Source organism: Salmo salar, chromosome ssa14 (assembly GCF_905237065.1).
Source record: "Salmo salar chromosome ssa14, Ssal_v3.1, whole genome shotgun sequence".
Classification (NCBI taxonomy): Eukaryota; Metazoa; Chordata; class Actinopteri; order Salmoniformes; family Salmonidae; genus Salmo; species Salmo salar.
Window position 1 is genome coordinate 64,163,462 of NC_059455.1, and position 17,673 is coordinate 64,181,134.

General features: G+C 44.3%; 1 protein-coding gene across 3 annotated transcripts in view; it reads right to left on the reverse strand.

Annotated features, from left to right (window-relative positions):
• LOC106569973 (poliovirus receptor) overlaps nt 1-17,673 on the reverse strand; it is a 73,604-nt gene that overhangs the window by 26,431 nt on the left and 29,500 nt on the right. Inside the window, exon 7 of one of the 3 annotated variants that reach the window (XR_001320595.2) lies at nt 11,969-12,954. The exons of 1 other annotated variant lie outside the window; for it this stretch is intronic. Coding sequence is in view for 1 of the 2 variants with exons in the window: in XM_014141769.2 (XP_013997244.1) it covers nt 12,404-12,954 (551 nt within the window). In the remaining variant the exon portion in view is untranslated. Of the gene's footprint in view, nt 1-8,863; nt 12,955-17,673 lie in introns of those variants that run through there. One more of the 3 variants, XM_014141769.2, reaches the window with a different exon arrangement.

The window sequence follows — 17,673 nt, forward strand, 5'->3', positions numbered from 1 at the left end:
TGAAGTGACGCCACGGAAACCAGGGTTATTGTGGTCCGTCGGATGGAGCAATGGGCTGATGACCAGGAGGCTTGCGAGGGACATAAACTTAAGTGGAGGGAATGGAGTGTGGCACTGTTGTGCCTCTGGAGAATGGGTTTGAAACTAAACTCTGTACATAGCTTGGTGAATAAATAATGAAAGTTCATTGGGGGACAGAATATAAATGTAATGGTACGCTAAATATAGTGTTCTGGATGGGAGAGTAAACATCATGGCTGTGGATTTAAAGGGGCACTCAACAGTTCTAACAATAAAGTGGCACCTCACCACTGTTTTGGGAAACAGCTAAGGGATAGGGTGGGTTTACAATTACATTGTTTACAAACAGTAGAGTATAACAAGCTTATAATTTGAGTTCTGATTGGTTAAGACAGTTGAACTAATCTCATGAGGCATGTATAAAAAAAAAATACTAAAAAGATCTACCTCGCTCAAAACAGGGCTGCCAGACTAGCTCTTCATTGCTCTACACAAATTAACGTCAGCCAAATGCACCAGCATCTCTCATGGCTTCCCGTTTAACATTACTATCCAGTCTTTTGATTTTCTTTAGGAATGTTATATTTTTTGAGAAACTACAGTATTTCTCAGACCAATTAGCGTATACTAGCAACAAGCATAACCACCAAACCAGACAGGCAAATTCAAGGCATCTGACACCACCAAGGACAAATCTACAGTTTTATACAGAGCCGTCACTGAACTCACATTTCTTAGGCACAAAGTAAATCCACCTTCAAGAAAACAATAAAAGTACATCTACTGGATTGACCATATGACTGGAGAGATACTAGTGTTACTAGAAATTCTACTGAATGTTAAATGTATTACCTGTCAGCTTTTTAATCCTCTGTAATGTCTACTTGTTAAATGATTGTTATGTCTTTTTGTAAATTGTAATTGTTTGTAAATCTCTTTTTAGTTCTGTGTTGGGACCCCAGGAAGATTTGCTGACATTATGGCATCAGCTAAATGTGAACCCTAATAAAGTTATGTTCTTCAAGAATAAATGGATATGTATCATTCATTTAAAAGTACAAAAATGGATATACAGTGCCTTCAGAAATTATTCATATCCCTTGACTTATTCCACATTGTTGTTACAGCCTGAATTCCAAATGAATAAAATATATTTTTTGGAACTTTTTGCAAATGTATTGAAAATGAAATACTGAAATATCTCATTTACATACACTACCGTTCAAAAGTGTGGGGTCATTTAGAAATGGCCTTATTCTTGAAAGAAAAGCAATTTTTTCTCCATTAAAATAACATCAAATTGATCAGAAATACAGTGGAGACATTGTTAATGCTGTAAATGACGATTGTAGCTGGAAACGGCAGATTTTTTATGGAATATCTACCTAGGCGTACAGAGGCCCATTATCAGCAACCATCAGTCCTGTGTTCCAATGGCACGTTGTGTTAGCTAATCCAAGTTTCTCATTTTAAAAGGCTAATTGATCATTAGAAAACCCTTTTGCAATTATGTTAGCACAGCTGAAAACTGTTGTTCTGATTAAAGAAGTAATAAAACTGTCCTTCTTTAGACTAGTTGAGTATCTGGAGCATCAGCATTTGTGGGTCCGATTACAGGCTCAAAATGGCCAGAAACAAAGACCTTTCTTCTGAAATTCGTCAGTCTATTCTTGTTCTGAGAAATGAAGGCTATTCCATGCGAGAAATTGCCAAGAAACTGAAGATCTCGTACAACGCTGTGTAGTACTCCCTTCACAGAACAGTGCAAACTGGCTCTAACCAGAATAGAAAGAGGAGTGGGATGCCCCGGTGCACAACTGAGCAAGAGGAGAAGTACATTAGAGTGTCTAGTTTGAGAAACAGACGCCTCACAATTCCTCAACTGGCAGCTTCATTAAATAGTACCCGCAAAACACCAGTGTCAACGTCAACAGTGAAGAGGCGACTCCGGGATGCTGGCCTTCTAGGCAGAGTTTCTCTGTCCAGTGTCTGTTCTTTTGCCCATCTTAATCTTTTCTATTTATTGGAGAGTCTGAGATATGGCTTTTTCTTTGCAACGCTGCCTAGAGTTTTCTTTAAGGACACGTCTAAGTGACCCCAAACTTTTAGCGTACACTACCGGTCAAACGTTTTAGAACACCTACTCATTCAAGGGTTTTTCTTTACTTTTACTATTTTCTACATTGTAGAATAATAGTGAAGACATCAAAACTATGAAATAACACATATGGAATCATGAGGTTACCAAAAGAAAGTGTGAAACAAATCACAATATATTTTAGTCTTCAAATACCCACCCTTTGCCTTGATGAGAGTTTTGCACACTATTGGCATTCTCTCAACCAACTTCATGAGGTAGTCACCTGGAATGCATTTCAATTAACAAGTGTGCCTTGTTAAAAGTTAATTTGTAGCATTTCTTTCCTTCTTAATGCGTTGGAGCCAATCAGTTGTGTTGTGACAAGGTAAGGGGTATACAGAAGATTGCCCTATTTGGTAAAAGACCAAGTCCATATTATGGCAAGAACAGCTCAAATAAGCAAAGAGAAACGACAGTCCATCACTACTTTAAGACATGAAGGTCAGTCAATACAGAACATGTCAAGAACTGTAAACGTTTTAAGTGCAGTTGCAAAAACCATCAAGCGCTATGATGAAACTGAGGACCACCACAGGAATCGAAGATCCAGAGTTCTCTGCTGCAGAGAATAAGTTCATGATGCGGATGATCTCCGCATGTGTGTTTCCCACCATAAAGCAGGGAGGAGGAGGTGTGGGGGTGTAGGGGATGCTTTGCTGGTAACACTGTCTGTGATTTATTTAGAATTCAAGGCACACTAAACCAGCATGGCCAACACAGCATTCTGCAGCGAAACACCATCTGATCTGGTTTGGGCTTAGTGGGACTATCATTTGTTTGTCAACAGGACAACCGCCAGGCTGTGTAAGGGCTATTTGACCAAGAAGGAGAGTGATGGAGTGCTGCATCTGTTTTTATTTTAATAAATTAGCAAAAATGTATAAAAACCTGTTTTTGCTTTGTCATTATGGGGTATTGTGTTTAGAACAAATATTTAAACAATTCTAGAATAAGACCGTAAGGTAACAAAATGTGGAAAAAGTGAAGGCGTCTGAATACTTTCCGAAGCCACTGTATATGCCTCATCACAATTCTATCTCTGATCTCTGAGCTTTACAGACAGTTCCTTGGACTTCACGGGATAGTTTCTGCTCTGACATGCACTGTCAACTGTGGGATCTTATATAAAACAGGTGTGTTTCTTTCTAAATCATGTCCAAACAATTGAAATTGGCCAGAGACTCCAATCAAGTCGTCATTTTCAATAAACATTTTTTTTTTTTTAAAGAAAACATTCTGAATTGTGGAATAAGACCGGGGGTATGAATACTTCCTGAAGATACCAGCAGTCGCAGATTGCCCCCTTTAAATAATATAAGTTGAATTGTGAGCTTAAGATAGTGTACTAGACGGAGGAGAAAACATATATAAAGTGGTAGTGAGTTTAAAGCCCTCTAGACAGTATATGGCTGAGAGCAGTGGTGCAGGACTGAGCATGACTATCACTTCACAGCCAACATAAAAAGGGTTCGATAACTGGTGCTCTGGCCGATGGGCACCAGAGAAGCGATGGTGCAGTGGTGCATTTCAGGGGTGTCGGTCTTATCTTTTCAAGCCAGAGAGAGAAGAAAAAGAGCAGCCGTTTGATATCTCTCACCCTTTGCTTTTGTCACCGCTGTGCAGAGAGCCGAACCAAAAATGACATGTCCAGTCTCCAAGTGCCCACGGTCAACTTCCTCTCCCTGTCTCAGTGTCACTTCCTTGGTTCTCTGTTCTGAACCTTGTCATTGTAGCTAGCGAGCCAGCGCTATCCATTACCCACTGCCTTGGGATCAGTTCGGATTAGCTACTGTAGACCGCATAACACCACATACCGACAGGTGACCACTTTGTGGATGGTTGGTAAATGCTGATTCCAGATCAGCTGGAAAGCGATCACTGGACTGTCCATTACCCACTGTCCTAGGATCAATTAGCTTAACCCACATCACCTCAGATACTGTCACGTAACCACTGAGAGAGGTTAGGAGAGGCTGATTCCAGGTCAGATGATAACCCATAGTACCTCAGGAAAAACAATGAATCCAGTTGCTACATTTGCCTTATCAAAAGGTGCTGCAGCGAGTTAAGCTCGCTCTGAGTTTTCCCTCATGCACAGGTTCACGCGTGCGACGCCACACCTGCGAAATGTGAAATGCACTGCTGACGAAGTCACAAGGCTTATTTTAAGTAACGCGTGTTCTAATTTCACAAAAACAGCGAGGGACGTGTGATCTTTCACACAGGTATCACACGTTACTGTAGGCTTTTCCTGGCAGCTGCTGTTTTTAGAATTACCTCGTACCCCTGCACATCGACTTGGTACTGGTACTCCCTGTATAGGGCAGCAGGTAGCCTAGCGGTTAAGAATGTTGGGCCAGTAACCCAAAGGTCGCTGGTTTGAATCCCCAAGCCAACTAGGTGAAAAATCTGCCGATGAGCCCTTGATCAAGGCCCATAACCTTACTTTGGAAAACTTCTGCTAAATGACAAGAAATACTGAGTGTACAAAACATTAGGAACACTTTCCATGACACTGACCAGGTGAAAGCTATGAGCCCTTATTGATGTCACCAGTTAAATCCACTTCAATCAGTGTAGATTTTTCAATCCTTGAAACAATTGAGACATGGATTGTATATGTGTGCCATTCAGAGGGTGAATGGGGAAGACAAAGTATTTAAGTGCCTTTGAACGGGGTATGGTAGTAGGTGCCAGGCGCACCGGTTAGTGTGTCTGCTGGGTTTTTCACGCTCCACAGTTTCCCGTGTGTATCTAGAATGGTCCACCACCCAAAGGACATCCAGCCAACTTGACAACTGTGGGAAGCATTGGAGTCAACACGGGCCAGGAACTCTTGACACCTTGTAGAGTCCATGCCCAGACGAATTGAGGCTGTTCTGAGGGAAAAAGGGGTGCAACTCAATATTAGGAAGGTGTGAATTTTTACTCGTTATTGGTATTCACTGTGTATTTATTCCTCGTGTCACTATATTTTTACTGCATTGTTGGAAAAGGACCCATAAGTAAGCATTTCACTGTTAGTCTACACCTGTTTACAAAGCATGTTACAAATAAAATGTTATTTGATTTGAGCTCTCAGGTGCTGTGACAACTGACAGCTAAATTTGCCACACAGACACAAATGTGACAGTTTCTGATGAGGAACTGAGAGAACATTCAGGAGGCGACGAACTAGTCAGCCAGTGAGCAAATCCTGTCCATCCCGCTGAGAGACTGACCTGGAGAAAAGACGCATTAGGCCATTTATCTGACAATCTATGTCAATCCATTCAGCCTGAGTGGCGCGGGAAAGGTGAGAGAGCAGAGCAGCTAGGCTCCAGGGCGGTCCACACAGGGCTCAATGAAAGGCCCCCTGCGGCCGTCCACAGCCCTGCCGGTCCATTAATACTGGCCAGCCAGAGTCATTAGTGGCCTGTCGATATATTGTAGGCAGGCAAGCAGCCGGCAGACCCGAACTTAGTAGGATATCAAGCGTTTCTGCTAGCCTTGCCATCCTCTGGCTAAGGTCCCAACCCCAAAGGTAAACAACGAGCTACTAGGTCATGTGGGCGAGACACTTATTGGCGAGTCGAGGAAAATGATTTCAAGTATTCCGGCATTCAGCATTCCAGTGCAATTTTATGTTCTACTTAGTCTAAACAATGACATTCCACAAGTAATGCCATGGGAGAATGTGTTAGGCTGTATATTTTACAGTTTTTGTATAGCTCAGTTTCAATATAATGTATAATCCTTGACAATTAGTTTCTAATTTGGAATGGAACTTTTACATGCCTGGGAATTCTGACATGCCTGTCTTCCATTCATACTGGGGGATAAAGGGTTATTTCTAATGAAGAAAATAATAATTAGCATAGACGGTGACCTACAAAATCCATAACAATTCACATTCTCTAACACATAGGAAACAAGTTCCAACTCAGTCACTGTTCAAAACAACGTGGAACTAATCGAATAATATGCAAACACATTTTTTGTGCGTGTCAGCTCTACCTGATGACACAATTTGGAAAAACGACATTCCATTACCTTAAAATATAAAAACAGGTCTATTTCAGTCGTTATGCGCCCTGGCGCATTATTTCACATTCAGCCTGTGTGCCCCGCCAAAAACAATTGCTATCCTTCCACCTTGTCAGTTGACACCCAAAGATTGTAGATTGTCTGAGGTAATTGTTTGTTGCTTGTCATTAACAATGTCTAACCTTTCAAAGCCTTTACATGCCAGAAGACTTGAGGCAGGTTGACTTTCGGAAACTATAATTACACACCATGTACAGCGGGGATCATCAGCTAGATTCAGCCACGGGACGATTTTTTGTTGAGAGGATGGTCGGGGGGCGGACCATAATTAATTACAAATCATTTGCAGACTGCAAAAAAGACCAAAGAGATAGAATATTTGACTAAAACGTCATTTAAAACCTTGCTTACGTTTGCATATGATCACATGCGTCTTTCTATTTTGGGGCCAAATTGGAGAACCCCGGGGCCAGATGGAGAACCCTGATGTACAGAGATCTTTAAAAAAAAGGTTATTTTTTCACTACCGTTCCCTTAACTGAAACTATGCCATTCATGTCACAATCGCCTGCATTAGGTCAACAAGGATAAAAATGTCCGAATGAAGAGAGGGTTTGACAGAGTGCCGCAGAGAGGCGTAGTCAAGGCGACAGACGAGGACCTAAAGTGGCCTCAGGATGACCATAAACGCTCTCTCTCATAGACAACAGTCAAGGATGTTGTGGCAATGTAGTACCACAGGCTTGTCTGAATAAGCCACCTTATTTAAGTCCATCAATATCATTTGGAACTGTAGCCAACATTAAAATAGCACCATCCAGCCAACTTGTTTGTTGTAAACAACTCATTCAGGGAACCCTCAATGCATCTACTTGAGAAACTGCTCGTTGTCGTCAGTAGTCTTGGCATGATGGTTCCGCTACGTTTTTTTATAGCATTGTTACACATGAATAACCCTATAGTTTCTCTAGCACTCTGGGTAATTACACTGGTCTAGATAGGGATGTTGTGGAACAATGTGATAAATGTAACGTAAAGAACAGACAGTTCTCTGTGTAATACAGTGGCGGTTGGTGCCGTTTAAGATGAGGGAGGATGATTCTTTTTTTTTATGGCCTTATTACTATTACAGCATATTGGATGACTTTTCATATTCCATTCACCCAGCTCAAAGGAACATCGATAGGTTTAGGCTATTACATGACTCTCATTTTCCCTGTGCCCATCATGAGGTTGCTACAAACTAGCCTATGAATGAAAGTTTACAACGTGGGTGTACAGGTTGAGAGAATTTTGAGTAATAATGGTGACAGTGACACATTCAATCCCACCTTGCACAGTCTTGCCTGCATCTAGCTGACCTAGGGTGTAACCATTAGTCCAACGGTTGCAAACAAGAGTTTCTATTGGACAAATTCAGGTATGTTTATCCCCGTTTTGTTCGCTTCCGTTTAAGAAAACTTTTTTTTTTTTGAATCAACTGAATCGGCGCAATGAATACACCCCTGATCACACAAACAGTTCACTTTCATACCAGACACATACAAACAGCTCGTTGTGTAATATCTATATAGAATTACTTCTCATCTATGTGCTCTCCTCCTCTCACCTTTTCCCTTCGCTAGTGGACTTCAGTGCAGAACACATCAGCTGTCTGTGACCAGGCAAAAAAAAATACAAACTTAAGCCAAACCTTCATACCATGACTGCTACACACAGCCTACATCGTTGTCAGGATATAGTCAACATAGGCATAGCTACTAGAACTAAAGGCGTTAGTAAACCCGCTACAATCATGCAGAACAGTGTGGTCAGCAGCAATCAGTTTAGCAGTTACACCGGCAGGCCCCGGTGGCTATAAATGAATAAAGCCAAAAGCTTACCTTTACTTGGAAGAGTTCCAGTGTCGAACAGCCATAGCCAGCTAGCTAACAAAGCCTCCCTCTCTGTTAGAGCCGGGTGTTTGAGTAGGCTAAGTAAGTGAAAGTGAAAATATATACTATGAAATATAGCTAGCTCCCTCTTCCTCTCTTGTTCAAAACTGTTCAACTAGTCTTTCTCTCTGAGTCGACTACTCACCACATGTAATGCACTGCAGTGCTAGCTAGCTGTAGCTTTCAGTACTAGATTCATTCTCTGATCCTTTGATTGGGTGGACAACATGCCAGTTCATGCAGCAAGAGGTCTGATCAGTTGGAGGACGTCCTCCGGAAGTCGTCATAATTACTGCGTAAGTCTATGGAAGGAGGTGAAAACCATGAGCCTCCTAGGTTTTGTATTGAGGTCAATGTACCCAGAGGAGGACGGAAGCTAGCTGTCCTCTGGCTACACCATGGTGCTACTCTACAGAGTGCTGTTGAGGCTACTGTAGACCTTCATTGCAAAACTGTGTTTTAATAAATTATTTGGTGACGTGAATATATTTAGTTTAATCTAAAAAGGATAAACTTTGTTTCACCATTTTCTTTTTCTGAAATTCACTGAGGATGGTCGATCCCTTCTTTCTCTGAGGAACCGCCACTGGTGTAATAATGCGAATCGTTTCAGTTCTATATCGAGGCAGCCCTAATAACCGCAAGGGCTAAAGCAAAACATTGTCGATATACATGTTACATACACAATCAAATTCACAGACGGACCACTACGCTGTCTGAATGTCACACACAAGACTCAAAATCATATTTACAAATCCATCATACTTTAATAACACCAGAATACTAAAATAATGTGAACAAACTGGAACGAAACACCCACAATGTCAGATGGTGATACAGAGAACATCGTTATACTAGCAGCTTGTAGTGAGAGAGAGAGACAAACATCTGAGAATATAGGAGCATTTTAATATTAGTCATATTCTCCAGGTCATAATCCTGTCTATATTGTGCACAAGAAGAAAAAAAACAATAATAATAACATACCCCACTGTAGAATTTCGCCGAAAAAAATGAATTTCTTATTATGCCAGCAACTGGGCTAACATGACCACATCAATTAGTCATGCATGTTGCTCGTTATGTTCGATTTATTTATACTATTTACACGAGGGACACAGGGAATACTGCACGTGGTGGAATGGTGAATTTAAGGCTTTGTTTGGTTGTCTTGACATTAGTCGGACATGAATTGTAGGCTGTCTGACCCATTAGGCTTTTTAAAATGACCACCTCCACTGCCCTTAGACAGGGAGAGTAATTGCATTCCAGGAACTTTGTTTTTTATTCCATGTGAAATTGGTGCTGGGTTTACTTCTTAAAAACAGGGAAATGGGGAATTAAAGGTTTTAAGCCTCTGTAGAGATGGACAATGATGATGGAGCCCAACGAGGAACAATGGGAGGCATTGCACTCAAGTTGTGTGTCAGGTCGGGGAAAGATATTTGTGTGTGTGTGTGTGTGTGTGTGTGTGTGTGTGCGCGCGCATTCTATGGGTGAAACAGATCTTCTGAGAGAGGGTGATTATATGCTCTCGTGTGAGTTTACCTGTGGAAGGAAGAGAGAAAGAGAGAAAGAGAGAGAGAAAGAGAGAGAGAGAGTGTGTGTGTGTTTGTGTGGAGAAGATGGTGAGAACAGCTTGGAGTTCAAGGCCCTCGATAATATAATGTACCTCTATGTACCAGTAGGCTACAAGATACATGCATGCCTTGACACACATGTAATTACAGTACAAAATGACCCTAGTCATTGGTTATTTTCCAACCAATTCCCATAATAGTAGTCTGTGATAATGGACCGATTTACCATAATCTACACAGCACTTCTAAATAACATTTGTTATAGGAAGTCTCGAAGATAAATACACACTTACTTCATTAAATGGATATTTTACATCAAGAAATACACAACCAACACTTCACACAAGACTGTAATTTTTCTTCATTTAAAAAAATGCTTATATCCATTCGCACAAAACATAAGGAAAACAAACCGTTCATTTGGACACAGTGGTGATGATCTGATAATGTGATATGAATCTGTGATAAAAGGCAAAGGAGGAGGAGTCGAACACAATATTTTCAGAGCAGCGGCCCGGATACCAATACCCAATCAAGTTTTCATCTGTCAGGGGTGGCACAGGAGACCACTCCAAAGGCCCTTAGAGTCACTCCAGCTCCGCCAGTGAAATATTCATGTCCATGCTGGTCCTCGTGCTAAGCAGTTTCCTATCACCGTGCCCCAACCCCTTCATCAGTGAGGTTACTGTGCATGAAATGAGTGATGAATGACTCCGAGATAAAATCATGATAGGTTTAGCAATCCATATGTATGAAATTATGCAAAACAACTCCTGCATAATATTGGGCTATTACGCGGTGAATCAGCGTGTGGGATACACACACACAAACTCAAAATCCACTCGCCGACACAAATGTGTTCAATCGCGCTACACACACCCTTGCACAATTGACACACTCGTCAGCACACCCACGCGCGGCCGCTGCTTTAAAGTGTACGCCGCTAATCCGACAGTGGAACATACTGCGGGTGGGGTTAGCTCCTTACCCTCGTTCCAGGTCTGGCAGAGAGTCAAATTCGGTCCACTCAGGAGTCGAAAACACATATGCCGGCCAGGCTTAGAACTAATGGGCATCGCACATGGTCAGAAATACCCCCACACACAGTCACATTTAATGTGTTACTGCCCCCTTAGAAGGCCAGAAGAGATTAGAGAGAGATACAGTAAAAAAATAAAAATAAACTCTACTAAGTATTCCGCCCTGCTAAAAAAGAAGAAATATTATTTAAGTCTAAGTAGATAATTGATCATAGACGGTCTACCTCATACCACCTCATAATTCCTACTGTATTCGGGAGCAAAATTTCGTAATTTCAGCCTTACGTGCAGCTTGGTTTAACTGGATTAAATCGCACAAGTACTCAATAACAGCCGGAAATCAGCCTCTCTCTCTATCCCTCTATCCCGCCGCACAAGATAACGCGCAACACTTTTATGCTTCTTCCACTCCTGAATTAAACATGCGGGGTAGGAACAGCTTGTTCTGGTAAAAACAGAGAGGGAAATATTCCGCCTCTGCCTCTGATCCTCGAGCGTCGGCGGCGAAACATCTCTTTGCCATTAAAAAGACGGCGCATTGATCGACTTGCCGGGGAAATGGAGTGTGCTCCCTTTTAATTGGTCAAACTGACAGGCAGAGCAGGAGGCCCAGTTAGAGATGGGTGTGCCTGTCCATCTGTCAGTGGGTCTGTTATCTGTCCCTAGGCAAACTAGACAAGCTGGTTTTGGACCCTAAGCATGGTAGGCTAGCACACCTCGGACAGTGCCAGCTGACCCGCTGACCCCTGCTTAGCAGTGACATTCCACCAACATTCAGGTGGAAAAAAACCCAAACGGATCTGGTCGCTCCACTTCTCTCGTTCAAACCCCACCCCCAGCTTGGTCTACCATGTCGCCGGCCTCCCAAATGTAAAAGAAAATAATCACAAAGCCATTAGAAAGAAGGAAAAGTGCATGAAAATGAAGTTGGAAACTAAGTTGGTGGGACGAACCTCTGCCTAATAGTCAGTAAAACCAAATGTGCTTCAACAAGGCCTTAAGGCCCAAACATCTTGATAATACAAAGACCATTACATAACACTGTGTATGAATGCCTGTGATTGATGCACATTAAGCAAGTTACAGCTTTGTTCCTTGCCCTCTACACCGCGGTTCACTGGAGGACATCTTGAAGCAGTAGCAGTGGTTATAGAACTAGGTGTGACCGTCTATGAATGCGTCTAAAGTTTTACCATGAAGGTGACATTGAATGGTACGTTTCCTTACCAAGAAAAAGCCTTTACGATGTTTGCAGTCCTGTGGATTAGCTGGCTACTAATGCAGTCGCGCGGTCATTCTTCACGTTTCACTTGCTAAGCTGAAATGAAATGGAGCAGTAAGCAGCATTGAAGAGGAGATACATCGTTTAATTTTTGGGGTAGACTGACTGACTGACTGACTTCGAGACGTCTAGTCATTCAGCAGCGCCCTCAAGTCATCATTCTGCTTGTCCATCAGTTACAGATCAGTTTCAACTCCTTGTTTTGTTTCTGTAGTGATTTCTTTTAATAGAAAATAATCATAAGCGAAGCATGTCTCTATAGTATGCAGGGGAAGGGTGGTTGTTGGTATCATTCCAGAGAGGTGGTTGGAGGTTGGTGGTGGACTCTCCTCCCTGTCCTCAGCTCTCCCTCCTGGACCCTGTTGGTTGACCGCCCCTCTCTAGACGTAGATGGCAGTCCGGGAGATGACCGACCCATCCCGCTGTGACTCCATGTCGTCATCCAGGTAAATGCTGACCCCTCCCATCTCATCGTCGCGCCGGTGGATGTGGTAGGCTGGCGCCATGCCCACGCTGAAGCTGTCGTAGCGCTCCTCTTCCTCCTCCAGGCTGTCGTCGAGTGCGTCGAACTTCCTGCGCTCCGCCTCATCCATTTCGCTGCTCAGCAGGATGTCGTGGGCGGTGGGGGTGGAGCCTGGCGGGCCGTGGAAGTCGTTGACCTTCGCCAGCGCGCCGGGGTCACTCTCGCGGTAGGTATAGATGGGCCCGTTGATGTTGGGCCCAGTGCCTCCATTCTTGTTGCCAGCTCCGCCGAAGAGGCGGGCTTTGTTCCCGTAGGCGCCTGGCTCTCCGTTGCCAGGGTAGCCGCGCCGTTGCCGGCGACTGCGGGTCACCAGGACGGCAACCAGCACGCTGACCAGCAGCAGGGCCAGCAGGCTGCCGATGATAGCCCCCGCCACCACGCCCGCGTTGGACGGGTCCACTATGGCCTCTGCAGAGGGGGGAGGAGGGGAGCAAAAGGTAGAGGGAGAGAAAGAAATGGGGGGAGGAAAGGGAGGGGGGTTGGTTGGTTTTTAATGGGCCTCTTTCCGTAGGAGTAGTACTGTTGTTCTGGTGCTCTCCTGGTGAGATGCGGTCAGTGAGGTGGTGGTGGTGTCTCGATCAGTGTTGTAGCGATTTGACTGGAATTGATTCCTCCCCTTTAGTTGCAGTTTTTTTGCAGCCCCCCGTTGCCCATTTCTACGGTCCTAGTACGGTTGGTGTGAGCCAAAGTTTGAGCCGGTCCACTCTTGTTTCGGTAGAGAAACAAAAATGAGGAACACATTGTGTGACCCACGATGTGACGAATCCCGGGTCTGAGATTTTGACCGAGGCGTACATCGGGCACAACAACGCAGAGACGAGAGAGAGAGGGACAGGGACAGAGATAAGGAAGTGAAAGGGGACTACAGAAGTGGTAATGACTAGCACTGTGGTCATGCATTATGAAATACATCAACATACTGCTGCTGCTCCCCCCAGCACCAAATGGGTCAGTTAGTTTAACCCCAGGCTATGAGCGCTCCCCCACTGTAAACCAGGAACCAGTCCAATGGAGGAACTCAACTCAACAGAGCCACATGACGCTATAAGAGGCTGAAGCCCACCTGCAGTTTGATCCATTCCAAACTCCGACCTCATACAGGGCAGCTTGGAATGCCCTGCCAAGACAGAGGGCTTAGGAGACGTGAGGCCTTGATGTCTATATCTAATTCTGGGTATGGGGAGACGAAAACGTCAAAGCCACGGCACAGGGAGAAATAGGACAGGGGTAGTTGGGAGTCAGGACTAAATCAACCGGAAAGGGGTCAAAATGATCACGTCGAGCTTATATCACGGCCTACATTACTGTCACGTCAGAGAGATTAGGGGAAGAGGAGCACAACGGCAGATACCTGAACAATCTTTTCCTGTTTCGGAGAATCACAAATTGGCAAACAGGAAAGAGATTCTCCGAACAGGAAAGAGGCAGGGAAAATAACATGGATGTGGGATGATGTGGAAAATAATGATGAGTGGGATTTCAGGTTCTTGCCGTACAGTACAGGTAAAGTACCCATATGTATAGAACTGTAAATATCCAATAAAAACCTACGGTTGACACACTCTTGGTGCACTTAACGCTCGTCTATTAAAATCCCTCCAGATAATGTGTGGAGTGTGAATGTACCGAGTTCTGCTGCCAGTGTGATCTCTGTCAATGGGGGGGGGTTCAGAGCGCCTTCTCAACCTCTGCATGCACATTCACCTCAAATCTCCTGTCCCATCAACCCCAGCTTCTCCCTTTCCCTGAAAGTCTCCTGTGTTTCCATGACAATCTCAATCATTTCACATTCAAGGAGACTACTCGGAAGCGAGCCAGGCATTTCCTCAATCACTCCAATTCCCTCGCTTTCTTTTCAGCCATACGAGAGAGGACACAAAGTCTCGCACACACAACATTTATTTTTTACTCCTCCATTTTAGTCCACAGCCAATTTAATCCCCCGTCTCGCTCTTCGGATATTGAGTTTCTAAATGATTTATTTCTGAGAACGCCAGGCAGATGTGCTGAAACTAAAGCAGAGAAAAGATGCCTTACTGAATAACAGCTACTACTTCACCCTCGTTTCACCTGGAACCTTTACATGTCCTTTCAGAAGTACATTCTCTCTCACACACACACACACGTTGTCGCTTTAATTCTCTCTCTCACTCACACACGTCTCTGCCTCGCTCACACACACACTGTGTTGTCTCTTTAATTCTCTCTCTCACTCACACACACACGTCTCTGCCTCTCTCACACACACACACACACACACACACACACACACACACACACACACACACACACACACACACACACACACACACAGTGCTGTCTCTTTAATTCTCTTTCTCACACCACACACACAGCTGTCTCTTCTCTGAATTTAATTGAGCTGCTCCCTCGCCCCCCTACAGAGGTGAGGAACGCTAGGAGGTATTCCCCCCCCTCGGTGACATCCCCCCCTTAGTCACTCTGCTTCCTCATTCACCACACCTTCTTCCCAGCTGCAGTCTCTATGCAGCAGTAACACTGTATTCACCCAGTTGGCAAGTACTCTTAAGTGGACTTGCTGGCTGCTTTTAGGATGTGTCGATACACACAAACAGGGAGGGGTAAACTAGTGTAGCTCCGAGAGGGCCCCTCCCACTCAGACACACCACCACAACGTCAGCCTGGAGGAAATGAGCCTCTGCTAGGAGTTACTGAAAATAAATGACTGCATCGGAAAAACAAAGAGATGCTGTAAGCAGAGATGGGTGAATTTGGATCGGTATTGATTCTCACCGTGTCTGGTGGTATGTGGCTAGATGTAAACACGCTGCAAAGGCTAAACACCCTGTTAATGTGTATACGCCGCATACTGGATAATATTAACCCTTCAGCCGTCCGTCAAATATTATGGGGTTTCCGTCTAAACACATCTGATCGGTTTAGCTTCAAGCTTTTTTTGATTTTTTAACATTTATTTAACTAGGCCTACACCGGCCAAAACCGGACGACGCTGGGCCAATTGTGCGCCGCCCTATGGGACCCCCAATCACGGCCGGTTGTGATACAGCCTGGATTTCGAACCAGGGTGTCTGGAGTGACGCCTCTAGCACTGAGATGCAGTGCCTTAGACTGCTGCGCCACTCGGGAGCCCTCCACCAGGCTTATTTAGACACCAATTCTACAGCGCATACATAATATACACGTTTAGCATCTGCTTGTCTTAAGACTCAAATTCATAACATGAATGTCTCTATTTTTAGATAAAGGACTGATTCTCAATCAGCTCTGTGACTACTGTGCTAAGACTGCACTATACACAGGCACATTTATTTTGAGACCAATTTTAAGTTGGACAAATCTGCTGCGATGATTGAATCCAGACCTCGGCTGTTGATAGAGATCAACAAACCGACACAGTTAATAGCAATGTAGCAATCTGCCTCAAAATGAGGTATTCTGTGTTTCCGTGAGTCATTCATGGGGGGGAAGCTGAAGAGCGAGAGAGAGCGAGACAGCGAAAGGAAGGAAGGAAGGAAGGAAGGAAGGAAGGAAGGAAGGAAGGAAGGAAGGAAGGAAGGAAGGAAGGAAGAAGTGTGTGGTTTCAACTTCATTCTTTCAGAACAGAGTGAGGAGGCCCCAAAGCTGGGGTAGAGGGGGAAAAGCAATCCCCAGTACTAGTCCTGAAGGATTTAGGGCACTCGGTCTTCCATTGGCTTCCCATTGATTAATGATGGGGGATTATTGAGCCAGATAGTCATCTGCTGTGCCATAGAGCTAACCCTCTGGCTAATTGAAAGGTAGCTTCATGACCCTGGAGGATTACAGAGCTGCGCTCCTCCAGCCTGAGGCTATGCAGATAGGGGAGCTTGTTTGTGCTGGGTCAGGGCAGTTGCATTTATAACCCAGGAAAAATGAGGAAGATGACAAAGGCACAAAACGGCAGCGTGTGAGCGGTTAAGGCAACGGCAAAGCGTTCGGGATTAGACTTTATCATTCAAATTGAAATGCGGCCGCTCACAGGCAAGGTAATCATTGCCCTTTTCTTGGGTCTTTAGACGCCTGGCACGGGAATGCCAAAGCAGGCGTATCGTTCGGCCGTCCTTCGACGTCAAACGGCTGAGGCAGAGCGGAATTGGGGAGGGGGTCTCTCCTGAGAAAGTCAGGTTGCTACTGGAGGCAGGGTTGGTGGAGGACCTGATTGAGAACGTGGCCCCAGTTCAGAAGGAAGCACAGGGTGGTTGTTGACATTTGAATGAAAGTCAAGCAAAGTCTTCCTGACTAGTAAGTAATGCACTGAACCACACACATCGCCATCAGAAATATTTAGGAAATATATACTCAGATTCTTAGTCAGATACGCCTCAGGCTTCATTCAATCATTCATTGTGTTTTGGCAAGGAGGTAAAATATATATTTTTATATACATTTTTAAAATTGACCAACCTTGGACATCAGCACTCCACCTGACTGGGTTAACTTGCAGAGCTTAAAAGGGATAGTGCAACATTTTGGCGACGAAGCCCTTTTTCTACTTACCCAGAGTCATATGATCTTGATGAGCATGCTAGCTGTTCCAGTAGACTTCTAGTCATTGTGCTAGTTAGCTAAACTACCTTCAACTTCCTTCAAACTGCTCGCAGAGACATAAAAATGGCATCCATGAGTTCATCTGACTCTGAACCTACCCAAAGGGCTTTTCCTCGAATCGCAAAAGAAAAAAGAAAAAAAGAAGAAAAAAAAAGAAATCACACTATCCCTTTAAGCTCTGCAAGATAACCCAGTCAGCTGGAGGGCTGATGTCCAAGGTTTGTACATTTTGCTAGTTATTTGGGGTTAGTTCTTTGTAACACGCATCTTCAGGCAAGGTTACTGGGTCACATTGGACTAGCTCTGCAAATGGGCAGATGTTCATGGTAGATATTCTCCAACTTGTTTATTTGCACCTTCCCGCCAGGTTCTCCATGGGGGCAGACTTAGCCTCTCTCTGGGCGCCACGAGGCAGCCTCTGATAAGCCACCGTGGCCATGTGCCTGCCTCTCTCCTCATCTCCCTCACAGAGATGAAACCTCACGGTCAGGCAATTCTCACTGCACCCCCTTAACATGGCCACAACTGAGGAGGGAAACAAAATCTGCTCAATGGAGATGG